Source organism: Camponotus vicinus, unplaced genomic scaffold, assembly GCF_025532165.1.
Source record: "Camponotus vicinus isolate PSW18456_S1 unplaced genomic scaffold, iyCamVici1.0 SCAF_7, whole genome shotgun sequence".
Taxonomy (NCBI): Eukaryota; Metazoa; Arthropoda; class Insecta; order Hymenoptera; family Formicidae; genus Camponotus; species Camponotus vicinus.
Window position 1 is genome coordinate 8,864,395 of NW_028141979.1, and position 14,041 is coordinate 8,878,435.

The window sequence follows — 14,041 nt, forward strand, 5'->3', positions numbered from 1 at the left end:
TTTAATTGCCATGTTTCTTACGAGAAGAATGCAATAGATCATTGTACGGTTTTAATGTTGCTACTAATTAATCTTTATTAATGATCACATAAGAATGTCGAGATCGATCCAAGACATCTCCCGAAGAAGAATAAATTACAAAAGATTAATTTTTTTATTGTATAATTATATGTAATCTTTAATAACTTCGCGTAATAATTTAATTTTTGTCGTGATACAATAATTGCATTTTAATAGACTCCATCTCAGCAATATACATATTCGACATCTTTTTTTTAATTTTTATCTAATTTTTTTTCGAAATTTTTTCTAATTTTTTTGTTTAATACGATATGTCAAATTTTTTCATTATTTTTATTATAATACATTATTTTATTCTCAACTAATTAATGCCAAATTTTATAAGTCGTTAATTTGAATGATTGGATTTGAGAATATCAACGATAAACTTCTTGTGAGGTTCCTTGTACCAGGATGGATAACGCGAGAATCTTCGACTTCCATCAGGAATAGAATTCTCGGATAGAAATGGATTCAATCTAAAGTTGGGCGGCTCTACAGTCTCTTTCAAAAAGGCCGATATTTGTCGCGCGTAATCTTCCGTATCAATTGTTCGTTCTAATCTGGGATGAAGGGGAATAATTCGCTCGAAAATCAGGACAATTTTGCGAGAAATTTTCACTCTCTAGAGAAAAAGGTTTCTTTACTTGTGTATCATCTGCCTCGTGAAATTCGTCCTGCGTTTTTTCTTAATCGTTGTTGTTTCTTCTTCTGCAAGATTATCGTGACATGCTTTTTCATTATTATTCTGAAGACCATAAAAATCTCCAAAATGTACTGCTGCATTTTCGAGCGCTCTTGCCATAAATTGCGGATGTTTTGATTCGCAGTTTTCGTTCGGCGTTGCTAATGAAATTGTTGGGAACAAGCATTTTGATTTCCTAATAAAATAAAGAAATTAAAGAAAATAATAATTAAATGAAAATAATTATAAAATTAAGTGAAATATTGATGATAAAAACTGAAAATGGAAATTATAATTTTCATTGGATACATGCATGTTATCTTACACCATTAATGTATTAAATTATATTATAAAAACTTTAATTTGAATTTATATATGAAATCTTTACGATCAACACATGCTTTTATTTTGTATAATTATAATATTTACAAAAACTTTTATTATACAATAATTTCAGTTATTAACACGTGGAAAATCAAGAATAATATATATTGTATGATTTTTTAAATTTAGTCAATAATATTACTCACTCATTGCTGTTAGCGTTTGAAGTCGATAGGTTATCCGATTTTATGGATTTTTGACTTTGATAATTTTTACGTATTTTTACGTGGGATCTAGTTTTATTTTGCTTAAACATTTTGACAAAACTTAGTGTCTGAATAATTTATTTATAATAACATAAAAATTAATAAAATTTTGAATCTTCTATTTAAAATTGTGACGAACATAAGTTGCAAATTTTTATTGAAATAATTCCTCCCTAAAATAATCGTTATTATTTTGTTTATCAACTATATCTTTTAATCAATTATCACTATTATCTTATTTAATAATTTATTTTATTGAACGTATCATTATTTTCGAATACATTTCAGATAATCAAGAGTTATATTTTATTCTATATAATTATTATTATTACATTTTATTATTATTATCATTATTATTATTATTATTATATTATTCTGTATAATCATTATATATAGGCTATATATTTCTATATATTTTATATAATTAATGCACAGTTTGTTTACAAAATAAGAATCATAGTAATTGTATAAAATGAATGATTTCAGTGATTCTTGACTCATGTGCGTCGCAAATATTTTAAAGAAATAATTGAAAAAATACAAAGAGAGAGGGAAAGAGGGATCTTAACGCATATAAATAAAAAGTGAGAAACACTGTCGCATATTCTTATATATTTGAGCATGGCAAAGTTTACAAATAAAAGATCGAGACGAGAGACCGCGATACAATCGGCTTTTCAAACGAAACCTCGGCCATCTTCGGGGCACTTCGTGCCGGTCTGACTCGCGCCCGGTTTACCCGGAGCCAGTGGGAGTCCAGTCGTCGTCGTGCGCTCGTTTGGTTCGCGTTGAATTTACGTCGATCCGAGTGAAACCTCCTCCGACTTTCGCGCAAACATTAGAATCAGCGACACCGAAATCCAATCGGCCGGGTTATCCTTGAAGTTGTCTGTTCATCACTGAGGGAAAAATATGTGCAGTGAACTTAGGTAAGATTAGCCTTTTAACTTCTTAAGTTTTTTCGTAAACGTTTCGTTTTTTCAAAAAATTTTAATGAGGAGAAATTTCGTCTTCTTCGTAAAAATATTCTCCTTTCGTAAGCAACGTAAGATGGGAATTTTAATAAGAGTTTCGGCGAAAGAAAATCTATCGATTTAACAATGGCTGCCCATGAAATAAGCGCGCTAGAAATACGTGCGAGCCTCCTCCGAATTTATATATTTTCACGCATTATTAGTTTTTTGCATTTGATAGTAACATTTTTCAAAATTCCTTATGAATATTAATAATTTGAGCAAAGTTCGCCTCAACTGTCAAAATACATTGTCAGTGCAAAGAACGAACTGATTACGAACATTTTCTCCTTCTATACCGCACCTATTCCCCATAATATTTATTATTTATACCTCATTACTTATGCATGTATTTTCAAAATCACCTATTTTTTATATAAGTCAAATTCATACGTCACATTTGCATCATTTTCACATCATTTTATCGAGATTTACGCGACGAAAATTCTTCCTCGAGTTGCTCGTTTTCTCCCAGAAAAATAAATAAATCACACTTTAACCTCAAACGAAATTTTACCTATTTTTGACGCGCGTGAATTTGAATTTAAATTTCAAATAACCGAGAATTCGAATTCGAATCTCGCGTGTTAACACACCGCCGTGTATTATTTACCCCTTTCGCAAACTCGGCCTCGCGCTTCTTCGCGACGCGTATAGGATATCGAAAAGCCATAAACGCGCACGACATGCGCACGATGAGGTAAGTTTACCCAGACGCACTTTCGGCATCCGATAAATTTTAATACCGGCAATAATTTTGACGTATCTCATCGCGCGCAATATTGACTTTCCGGTCTCTCGCTCCGCCTGTTCGTTCGCCCCCTCACCCCACTCCCTCTCCCTCCCCCTTCCCTCCCCATCCTCCCCCGCCCCCGTCTCGCTCGTTCCCATACACTTCATCTCATTTTTCTCTTTTCTCTTTTCTCTTTTGACTTTATTGCGCTTGGCCCTTCCTCGTCCCTTTTTCTTAAGGCTTCAGGCACCGAAACAGCTACACGACTACCTTTAGGTGCTTTTATCGCAAGATATATTACTTTATATATATTTACATGGAATTTTATATGTGTATACAGGGTGGGCCAGATTCGTGGAGTTGATTCTACGCCTCGAGATAAATCACTTCGATGCGTTTTAAAACGTAGAATCACCTTCTTGGGTGTGTGATTCACCTTGTTGAATTCTGGCCCATCCGGTATGGATGTAGAATAAACAGATTAGGAAAAGGCGAGAGCCTCGCGCATGACTCGTGTAACATCTGAAATGTCGAAGAAGTCGTTTCCGAGCGTTGCAATCCATAGAATTCACGTAGATTACGCGTAGAATGTCTACTGGCGGCGCCAGAGTCTACGGGAGTCTATGGTCAATATTAACTTGGAATGGAGTCCACGGAGATGAGGATACACGAGGGTACCGATCGCGGGTTGTTTGCCGCAAGGCCTTGGAATTATACGACGCATAAATCATCATTAGACGATCCCCTTCGCGTTACTTTGAAACGAGCCCGAAGATATAGCGATCACCGCACTTCCAATTCCATCATTGATTGCATCATCGATCAGCTGTCGTGGCCCGATACGATCTCTGTCTTAGCTAAAGTACGACGTTTAACGTGTACGTGGTGTTTGGCAGCTCGTGAGTGAAAATTGAACGCGTTACACATGTCTTTAACGCATCAACGTGCTTTACAAGAAGATTTTTAAATCTTGGATATAACACAAGAGAAAAATATCGCGTATTATTATCGAGGAGTGAAAAATATAAAGGAGAGATCGACGCAACGTATTTCCGTCCAGGCCGTGTAATTTGGCACAAGTGCATATTTCTCCTCCTTTTTTTTCGTCAGGGGTCGCCCACGCACCGCTCCACCCGTCGTTTTTCTCTTGACGGGGCAATCGCCGTTGAAGGCACCACCAGCCACCTCGGCTGCGTTAGTCATCGAGACTACAGAGGGTGGAAAAAAGACTGGACCCCTCGTTACACGAGGGGGGGAAAATGAGCGAAAGAAGAAAGGTGGTACACGAGCGCGTATAAGAGAGCCCCTACCCCCGTGAACACGCTCTAAGCGTGCAAAGTGCGTTTATTTATCTCTGCTTTTTTTTCCCTCCACGCGCGCTGCATGTCAAGAGCATAATCATCCCCGTCGCGGGTCATTACGCGGATGGAAACTTCACACGATGCCCTATAATTTGCATTTGCGCCCTTTCAATTATCTTCTCTTTCGTTAAAGGAGCAAGTATCTCGATTAATCGCAACATGAGAATAAAAGTATGCGCGTATCAGGGCGTTTACATGAAAATGAAATTTGAAATTGCATGTTTAAATTCTCCGCTAAAAGAGGCGAAGTGCGTTCTCCGTAAAAATATATAATTAATTTTATTGAGAAACTTTATTTTATGAGAATCGAATATAATGTCATCAGCATTGTTATTATTATTATATTTTAGCATTTATCTAATATAATAATTATCCATAATATTTTATTACAATTATCCATAGTATTGTTTTGGGCGGATGATACTTTGAAATGGTACTCCATAAGAAGGTACTTCCAAGGCAAGTTTAATCATATCATATGACCTTGAAATGGATTTTTAGACCTTCTTTAGATTGCAAAGTGTCAGATTTCTTCAGCGTTACCTAAGATTCCCCGTGTAAAAGTGAAATCTGACAAGCATCCCTTGTGTATATACAGGGTGTCCCAGGCCATCCCTTTTAAAATGAAAATAAATGGCTTTTACCAAAATTCGCAAACAATTTTTAAGTAAATCGGGTACGCTCTATCAAATGGTGATATTTTCAACTTTTGATTCCGACCGAAAATACGCCATCCGGATCGGAAGTTGAATTTTTTTAGGGGAACATGGTACTTTTTATTACAGATTCGAATTGTACGTGAAAAAATAAGAAACTTTTGTATCAAACGTTTTTCCTGAAAGTGCCTCTGTCAATCTTTAAAAATTGACCTTATTATTTCATCACAGTTACTTTCAAGGTCAATTTTAAGATTGACAGAGGCACTTTCAGAAAAAACGTTTGATACAAAAGTGTCTTATTTTTTCACGTACAATTCGAATCTGTAATAAAAAGTACCATATTCCCCTAAAAAAATTCAACTTCCGATCCGGATGGCGTATTTCCGGTCGGAATCAAAAGTTGAAAATATCACCATTTGATAGAGCGTACCCGATTTACTTAAAAATTGTTTGCGATTTTCGATAAAAGCCATTTATTTTCATTTTAAAAGGGATGTACCGGTGATCTGAGACACCCTGTATACCTTAAATATTGCAGGGGTGAAAGACCATGAAATCTTTATTTATTTTTATTCCCATACAGCACGGAACATTGTTGTAACATTACAGCAATATTGTAATATTGTTCTGTATAGGTTATGAGGCACGCACTCAGAGATTACCTTCTTTATATATTCCACAACTTTAATTTGAAAAATTTTCCAATATCAATTATTTATTTACGAATTATTGAAGTGTATTATTTTATTTAGAATATATATATTAAATATATTTTTTCTTAAATAAAATAATTATTGTACGTGTGCAATGATACGCAGACGTAGGGGCTGTATTATTTTTACGCGCATGCGTGCGTGACATCTCTCGTAATCTGAACAATCGTTACATAGAAATATATAAATTTTAAACAAATGTTTTTATCAGAATTTATTAGAATCTTTAACCAATCGTTAATAACGAATATATCAGGAACGTACATCACAATGCGATAAAAGTAACGCGATCGCAGCTCTTATATGCAAGCGCATGATGCAGAATATATGTATATATATATATATGAAAAAGAGAGAAAGAGAGAAGGAGAGAGAAAGAAAACAGAGACTGAGACCATTTCCAGACGGCAGGTCTATTTGTTGGGTTAGGAGACCCTCGAGTAAAAGAGGAGTGAACGGAACGTGGGGTAGCACTTCGATTAGGACACGCGATATATTACGTGCTCGGCACGTACGTACGTATATACGTGCTGGCTGCGATGTACACAAGTAGGCACATAAATAGGATCGTAAATGCATGTCTAACAGCATGAGAGCACCGATCGGCACGTGAGCAATGCGAACATGCACATTTTAAGGATTTCCTGTGTTTCTTATTCTTCCACCGCTTCTTCATCATAATTGTCATCAATGTCGATGTCATTTCCCTCTTCTTTATTATATCCTTTTTTATATATTTTTCGATGTATAAAGATTATATAATATCAATATATTCGATCGATAATCTGCAGATTGTCAATTCGAAAAGATTACAGTTTCTATTTTTGTCTCTTACTTGAATTCATTTGAAGATGCGATAAAAATAAGATATAAATTTCCAAAAAATTTTTTGCTTCCGTTTTATTATTCGCGATGAAGGGAAGAGATACAAGAAAATTTTTATAGAGGAAAATTATCCTTTTATTAAGATTAATAGTGTTTTTAAAAATTATCAATTGCTTAAAATTTATTTTTTTTAAACGGATACAGATAGTAAACAAAAATAACGAATTATTAAATATATATTCGCATAAATTTTTGAATTTCCGAATTGAGGTGTTTTCCTTGTTAGTTAATGCATCTTAAAATTCCTGTCATCGTGTTAGAATTAAAATTGGAGAATTGTGTCGTGTTTCGCAAGGCTTGTTACTGTCTTCGAGCTTTTCGCAGCAAGGCAGCAAGGTCATGGTGATTCAAATACAGAAATTCTCCTCGTACAGAACGAATCGCAAATAACAGCCTGGCATAGGATTACCGTACATTCTGTGGGACTTGGGAAAAAATGACACTCCTACGTATTTAGAAATAATTGCAGGTTTGTGCCTGCGAATGCCCGTGAACATACATTGATATGTAGGCATTTTGCCGATACACGTATTGAAATCTTGAAATGACAATGCTCGGTGTCTGCGAGATTGTGATGGTGCATAAATGTACCTTGTAGCGAGAAACATTCTAACTCCCTCGCTTAGATTGTTATTACAATTTTATTTTATTTTATTTTATTTTATTATTTTATTATTTTATTTTATTTTATTCTATTCTATTTTATTTTATTTTATTTCATTTCATTTTATTTTATTTTATTTCATTTTATTTTATTTTATTTTATTATTTTAATTTACTGTATCTGATCCTTAACATCTTTATTTCGAAGAAAGAGCGAAATTTGTGTAATTCAATGTCTCTTATTCGTTGGCTGTGTTCTTCATGAGACGGTTGAGCTCTCATCGCAGGCCAGGGACGATCGACGTATTTTTTTCTGATTCGCAAAGATCGATCGTACGTCGTTTCTAAGAGATTCAAGAAACTTTGGTCCATATCGAGAACTTACGGTATACCGGCAACTTATCCTTATATGAATATAGTGACATAATAGGCAAACGTCCAGGCCGATGCACCGTTATGCAGAATGGTGCTGAGGTCAAAGAGCCGATATAAATGGGAGGGAAGAAGCGGCGGAGTCTGGGATTCGTTCGGAGTATGCATCGGATATGCTCGTTCGGCTGATTCACTACTCATGAATATTTCAACAGTCCACAAAGCGAAGCGAAAATGTGGTAAATGACCGAGTAAATTTTTATTCGACGATGAACGTGGCCGGTCGAACTGGAATTATATTGTTTAGGTTCATACAATTTTGTTGCACGTTTCGTTTATTCGATTGCAAGAAGATTCTGAATCTCTTGTATATTGTATATTTTTATTTTTCCTACTAAAGTGTTTAAAGTTTCTAAAAAACAATTAAAAATTAATATGTACACAAAATAAATAATGTAATTTCAAAATTGTATTTTGTTTTTTAATTATTTCTATAATAATCCCTTGTTTCCAAAAATAAAATTCATTGTAAAAAAATATTAAATATCGAAATTATACTCGAATTGATGCAAGATCTGATATCTTTGAAAAAATTTTTGTATAATTTATAAAAAAAATATAGTTATAATATATTTATATCATACTTTTCATTGAAATATATACAATATATAATAAAATAAAATATATACAATATATAATCAAATAAAATGTATAATGAAATATATATAATATATAATATTTAATTGTGACGAATAATTTTATCGAAAAGGTGACGCTATAAAAAGATGCTATAAAAGGATACATTGTCGTTGAATGTAATTTGAAATTATTTAAATCTTGGTTGTTGACACTGATTTAATAAACGTTGATCGTTCCCGGACGACCATTCTCGATACAAGCGTGTGCGCGCACTCAAGTATTATGCGTATGCACGACTCTCGACTCGCACGCGCTCGTTTGCATGGCACTATAGCCATTAAAGCCATTTGATAGATACTCCGGTACACCTCTCACGAGATTGTTGAACCGTGATTGACGAATCACCGCCGTGAAAATACTGTTAACTTGTGTTCCTGAATTACAGGTAATGGAACTTAATTGACTGCAAAATGATGGAAGAAATAACACATAATGTAATACTATCAATTAATTCGCTCCGATATTTTTTTCTATCTCAAAATTATCTACCTAGCTTGGTATTTTATCCCGACACATCGGCAGTTTATAGCGGTTAATTTATACTCGCGGGGAAGAAAGTCCAAATATATAATCAAATGTAAATATATATAATTATAAGAAATATCCACGTGTTTTTCTCTTGAGTATCATATATAAATTTATGTATAATTATATGTATGGGCAATTTTTTCTCACTTCTTTCATTAAAAAAAAACAATACAAAAATTATTTTTATAATTATCTTTCAATTATTCTTCTTATTATTGTACAAAGGAAAAAAAACACATACGTGGATTATTTTAGATATAATTATATATGTATATTTACATTTGTGTGATTATTATATTATATATCGACTTTTATATGAATAATATATTGGAATAATTTATTGGACAAATAAAAATTTAAATTTAAAGAAATAAAACAAAACAAAAATCTTAAAAGTATTCATAATTTGTATTTGAATTTTTAAATTATATTCTTTTATAAAATTCCACTTAAATATTAAATACAAAAATCTCTTGATTACCTGTAATTTCAATCTATAAATAATATGAATTAAATATATGTAGATGAAACACTAAAGATGTATACATATTTATAATTTTCCAAACAATCTCCGATGTTTGATAGTAGCTTGGAGTAATTAAATGATGCAACATTAATGTAATTACTCGAAAGTATGCGCGCTCGTTTCATATTAACTCGCGTAAATTTTAATTCACTCATGAATTTTTTTCTTTGATACGCTTGCATCTTTCACTAATGTAATCATGGAACTGAAATTATTTCCGCCGAGTAATTTCAAAGCCACAATGTTCTTTTAATTATGCACTTTATATTGACTCCTGTTTACATGCATGCAACTAATTTATACGAATACTAAATTAAACTCTCTTTAAATTTACGAGAAAAAAAGTAAAGCATAAATATTTAATGAAACTGGTGATTTATCAGCGAAAAAAATTGAAAAGAGAGGAAAATGTTATTTCCATAAATTTTCTGCAGCTCAAACTTGCGCCGACATTTGAAAAATTCGGCGCTGAAAAGACGATCTCGCTTTTCTTAGAACTTTTACATCTTCAATTATCGGTGATAACGGCGTCTCTCGGCGTGATCTCGCGTTTTTCTTCCTTTTGCACTTTTTCGAATTTCTTCCTCAACGTTCGAAACGTATAATCAAAGTTTACTGCCGAAGATGCGTAATGACAGGGTCAGGTCTAGCGGAATTAACAGTCTGAATCTCCGAAACCTTCAGGCATAGTACGGACTTTCGATCGCGCAATTACACGTCTATAAAACCTAAATATTCGATAGTTCTTTACGAAATTTTACGCTGTTTTCTCCGTATCCGATTTAATTATTAACCTTATACCGTATTATTATTTTTGACACCTTCAAAGTAGGAAGGATTAATTTTGTTCGACGCGTTCTTCAAGGGGTAAAAATGTTCAAAAAAGTCTAAAAAAGTTTATATATTTTCTTTGATTCTTCTAAAAAGCTAGAATAAATTTGCAAAATAACTTGCTTTAATATATTATTTAATATATTTTTTAATATATTTTTAATATATTAAATATATTTAATATATTTAATATATTTTTATTATAAATATATAAAACGAAATGCTCAAAGTGCACCGCTATGAAATATTGATGGGTGAGAAAATGAAGTAAGGATTAAAAATAATATTGCAAAAACAACAATGTAAATTTTCGTTTATTCATCGCTGCTTAAATTATTATTGCAAATTTTTTAAACAAAATTCATATATAAATTCAATAACATATAAAATAACACATTGATTGATTGATCGATTGACGTCATTGAATGTTTGATTGAAATATTTTCAGTCAAATTCGTTTGGCAATTTAAACGATGATAATTCGGCTAACGAGAATCGGTCAGAATCGCACAGACCAGATTCACCACTCGAGTTCTTCTTCTCTCTTTTTTTCGTGCCGATTGCGGTTCGATTCGAGCGCAAGTTAAATCCCTCGGTAGGAAGTCTACAGAAAAGAAAGAGGAAAGAGGGCAAAAAAGATTTTTAGGACAAATGGAGGAGATGGTAAAAGAAAAGACTCAGAGAAAGGAAGAGAGAAAAAATATTGCGAGCGGATGTTTCAGACGTGGCTGGCTGCTTCGAGAGAGTTCAGACTCCATCCTTATATATTCTCGTCTCTTTATGGCTTAGCTTCTTCTCAGTTCGAGACTACATAGTATCGTTTTATCGTTGCTTTCTTCTCTTCCACCGTTTCCACTTCTTGGTATTAACGACTGTAAAATGTGGACATTTTTCATGCAATCTTTCTACTATTTAAACACATTGATATACATCGTCAATAAATATCTTAAATAAATATTTAAAATAAATATTTATTAAAATAAAATTAATATTTTTCTAAAAATATTTATTTCTAAAAATATTTATTAAAATAAAATAAATATTTTTCTAAAAGAAAGTTATTTATAATACTTTTTAAATTTTAAAATCTTATTTCATGTGTATTTTTAAGTGTATGATATAAATATTTCTTGAATATTTATTTGAAACAAATTTTTTAAATTCAAATTAATTTGAACGGTGGAAAAATAAAAGTCAATCAACGTTATAATGATAAATTTATTTTCGCATTACTTTTTTACAAATTAGCCATGCGAGTATTCCAAGGTTATCCGTTCGATGACTGTTTCTTATACTAAGAATGCGAACAGGAACCTCTATTCTTCTGGTTAACAATAGGATTCCTTTGTGTTTCTTCTTCCAATCTATCAATGGACACGTGCATGACTGAGCAACCGATGGCTCTTGCGCTGTTCTAGGCAAATATTCTTATCTCTCTCGTTTCGAGTGCACTACAGTCTCATGAGCAAACTCTTCTTCCTTCTAGCCTCAATCCTCTAGGAAGTTACTCTTTTCAATACCATGTTTTTTCCAAGACTTGATATTCCGAGAATGTAGATACAGAAAAAAATGCCCAATATTGTAATCAATAAAGTCAAATATTTAAAAAATGTTAAATTCGACAATTTTTTATAATAATTAATTATTATAAATTATAAATTATTATAAATAATAATAATAATAATAATAATATTAATATAAATAATAATAATAATATTAATAATAATAATAATAATAATATAAATTATTATAAATAATAATAATAATAATAATTTATTAGAATTTTAAATAATTTATTTACTTTCTAATAATAATAACTAACAATAATTTATTATTATTATAAATTATTATATAATATTATCATAAATTATTTATATAACAGTTTATGATTTCGAGAAGGAAAAAATAAGTAAGATTATCAAGAAATCAATAATTTATAAGACACTTTTTTTTATATTGTATAAATTATTTTGTTAATACAAATCTTTGATATACAAGTAGATAAAAATCCCCTTGATGCACATATTAATGTGTAGTAATTATATAATTCGCGAAACTGTAATAGAAAAAATATGTATACATAACATAAATTTTTTATATATAATTATAGATTATAGATTATGCGAAGAGAACTAGATTATACGTATATACATATGTATATTATTTGCATTCCGGACTTTCTTCTCTCATCCTTCTCGCATCCTTCTCACGTATCTTACCTCTAATTCCTTAAAAAGCACGCTCGAGCGAACACCGTTCGACTTTCCCAACTCGATATACAGGTAAAAACAGAAATCGATACTTTCCTTCCACAACTTTTAGTTGTTAAAGTGTCGCACATCATGTCAAGAATGTAAAATGACGTATTTATTCACGCGTCTACCTGTCACCGACTATCTTCTATCACGTACAAATAATTTATGTCTCAACTTGTTGAGATTATTTATTCACATAAATTGATTTCACGAGTTCGTTTGAGTTCGTTTTCTCTCAAGTTAATTTACTGAAGACATACTTGAAACATATATTATTAATACATTGCAATTAAAACAATCAACGTCATTTGTGTAAGTAATTGCTCGCACATTATTTATATTCTTTTAATTCTCATCTACAAAGTGACGTATAATTAATGTATATTAATATTAATCTATTGATTTTATTTATTTAAAGTATTTATTTATATTTAAAACATCTGTTATATAACTATATCCTTAAAAAAATATTATTTGCAGATTTTAAACACATATTCATATCTTTCTATATAAATCGTAAATAATGTGAGATACAATACTCTTTTAAAAGAAATTATTTAGTGTATTTGAAATTTTGTTTTAATAAATGATATTTTCACTGATTTAATTTAATTTAATATTTCTAGCATATTTTAATTTCACAATTAGACATATTTCTTATCCAGATCGTTCTTATTTTGCGATTGACATTCAAGTATATCATCAGACATTTTCTTAAGTTACTTGGATTTTTCTTATGTCACACGACTTAACTTTTAAATGATATTGAACAGGATACGATTGCCTTAAAAAGTAAAACAACTGCCTTAAGATACGTAGTTTAAGTGGAAATCCAGGTACATGTGCAAGTGTTCCTTTCTGCTTCCTGTTTTTCCTTTTATAAAATATTTTTTATCAGATACTAGGAAACCGGTCAACTGATTCGTAATAGATCAGGTGACAGAACATTTTGAATTTGAGAACAAAAGGAAATATTTTCCACTTTTAATCGTTGAACTATCAACATATTAAAATAAAGTTTATTTATTATTAAGTTTATTTATTATTCAGGATAGATATATTTATTGTATTTTTCTTGTTTAAAACCATAAGAGAAGGGTTAAAATTTACTCAATTTTACATTAATAAAATAAGATTTAATTTTAAATTTATGATAAATGTATTAAATATGTAAAATTGCAGATTTGTGAAAAATATTCAACATAAGTATTAAAAGTTGAAAAATATTTTATGTAATGAATAGAATTCATTTTCATCGGACTCATTATTATTGTTGTTTTTCATAGTTATTCAGAAAACTAAGAGTAAAATATTTAAAAATGTTTACTCTGTTCAAGACTACAAAACTATTATCACATAAGTGCAACACTTGCTGCTTGTGTTGCCGTTCCCAAACTATTCTTACACTGACAGCAGTGATTAATTATAGTGTCTGAGAGTTGTTGATTATTATCTAGAGAATATAAAATATAATTAAACCTCCCTGTTCTCTTAGTACATCAAAATTGAAGAAGCCTTTTACAATTTC

The 14,041-nt window shown here is 31.2% G+C and overlaps 2 protein-coding genes across 2 annotated transcripts in view; one reads left to right on the plus strand and one right to left on the minus strand.

The window, feature by feature from the left end:
* Positions 1–303: 303 nt before the first annotated feature.
* LOC145974638 (uncharacterized) lies at positions 304–1,498 on the minus strand. The gene is made up of 3 exons (XM_083104603.1): positions 1,276–1,498; positions 708–941; positions 304–623 (listed from the first exon to the last, which is right to left on the minus strand). Exons 1-3 carry the CDS (start codon positions 1,383–1,385, stop codon positions 410–412), a joined length of 558 nt encoding a protein of 185 aa, XP_082960729.1. The 5' UTR covers positions 1,386–1,498; the 3' UTR covers positions 304–409.
* A 585-nt stretch (positions 1,499–2,083) lies between these two features.
* The window catches only part of LOC145974705 (uncharacterized), a 28,089-nt gene continuing 16,131 nt past the window's right edge, over positions 2,084–14,041 (plus strand). Inside the window, exon 1 of the mRNA XM_083104712.1 lies at positions 2,084–2,264. Coding sequence (XP_082960838.1) covers positions 2,248–2,264 — 17 coding nt within the window. The 5' untranslated portion in view covers positions 2,084–2,247. The remainder of the gene's footprint in view (positions 2,265–14,041) is intronic.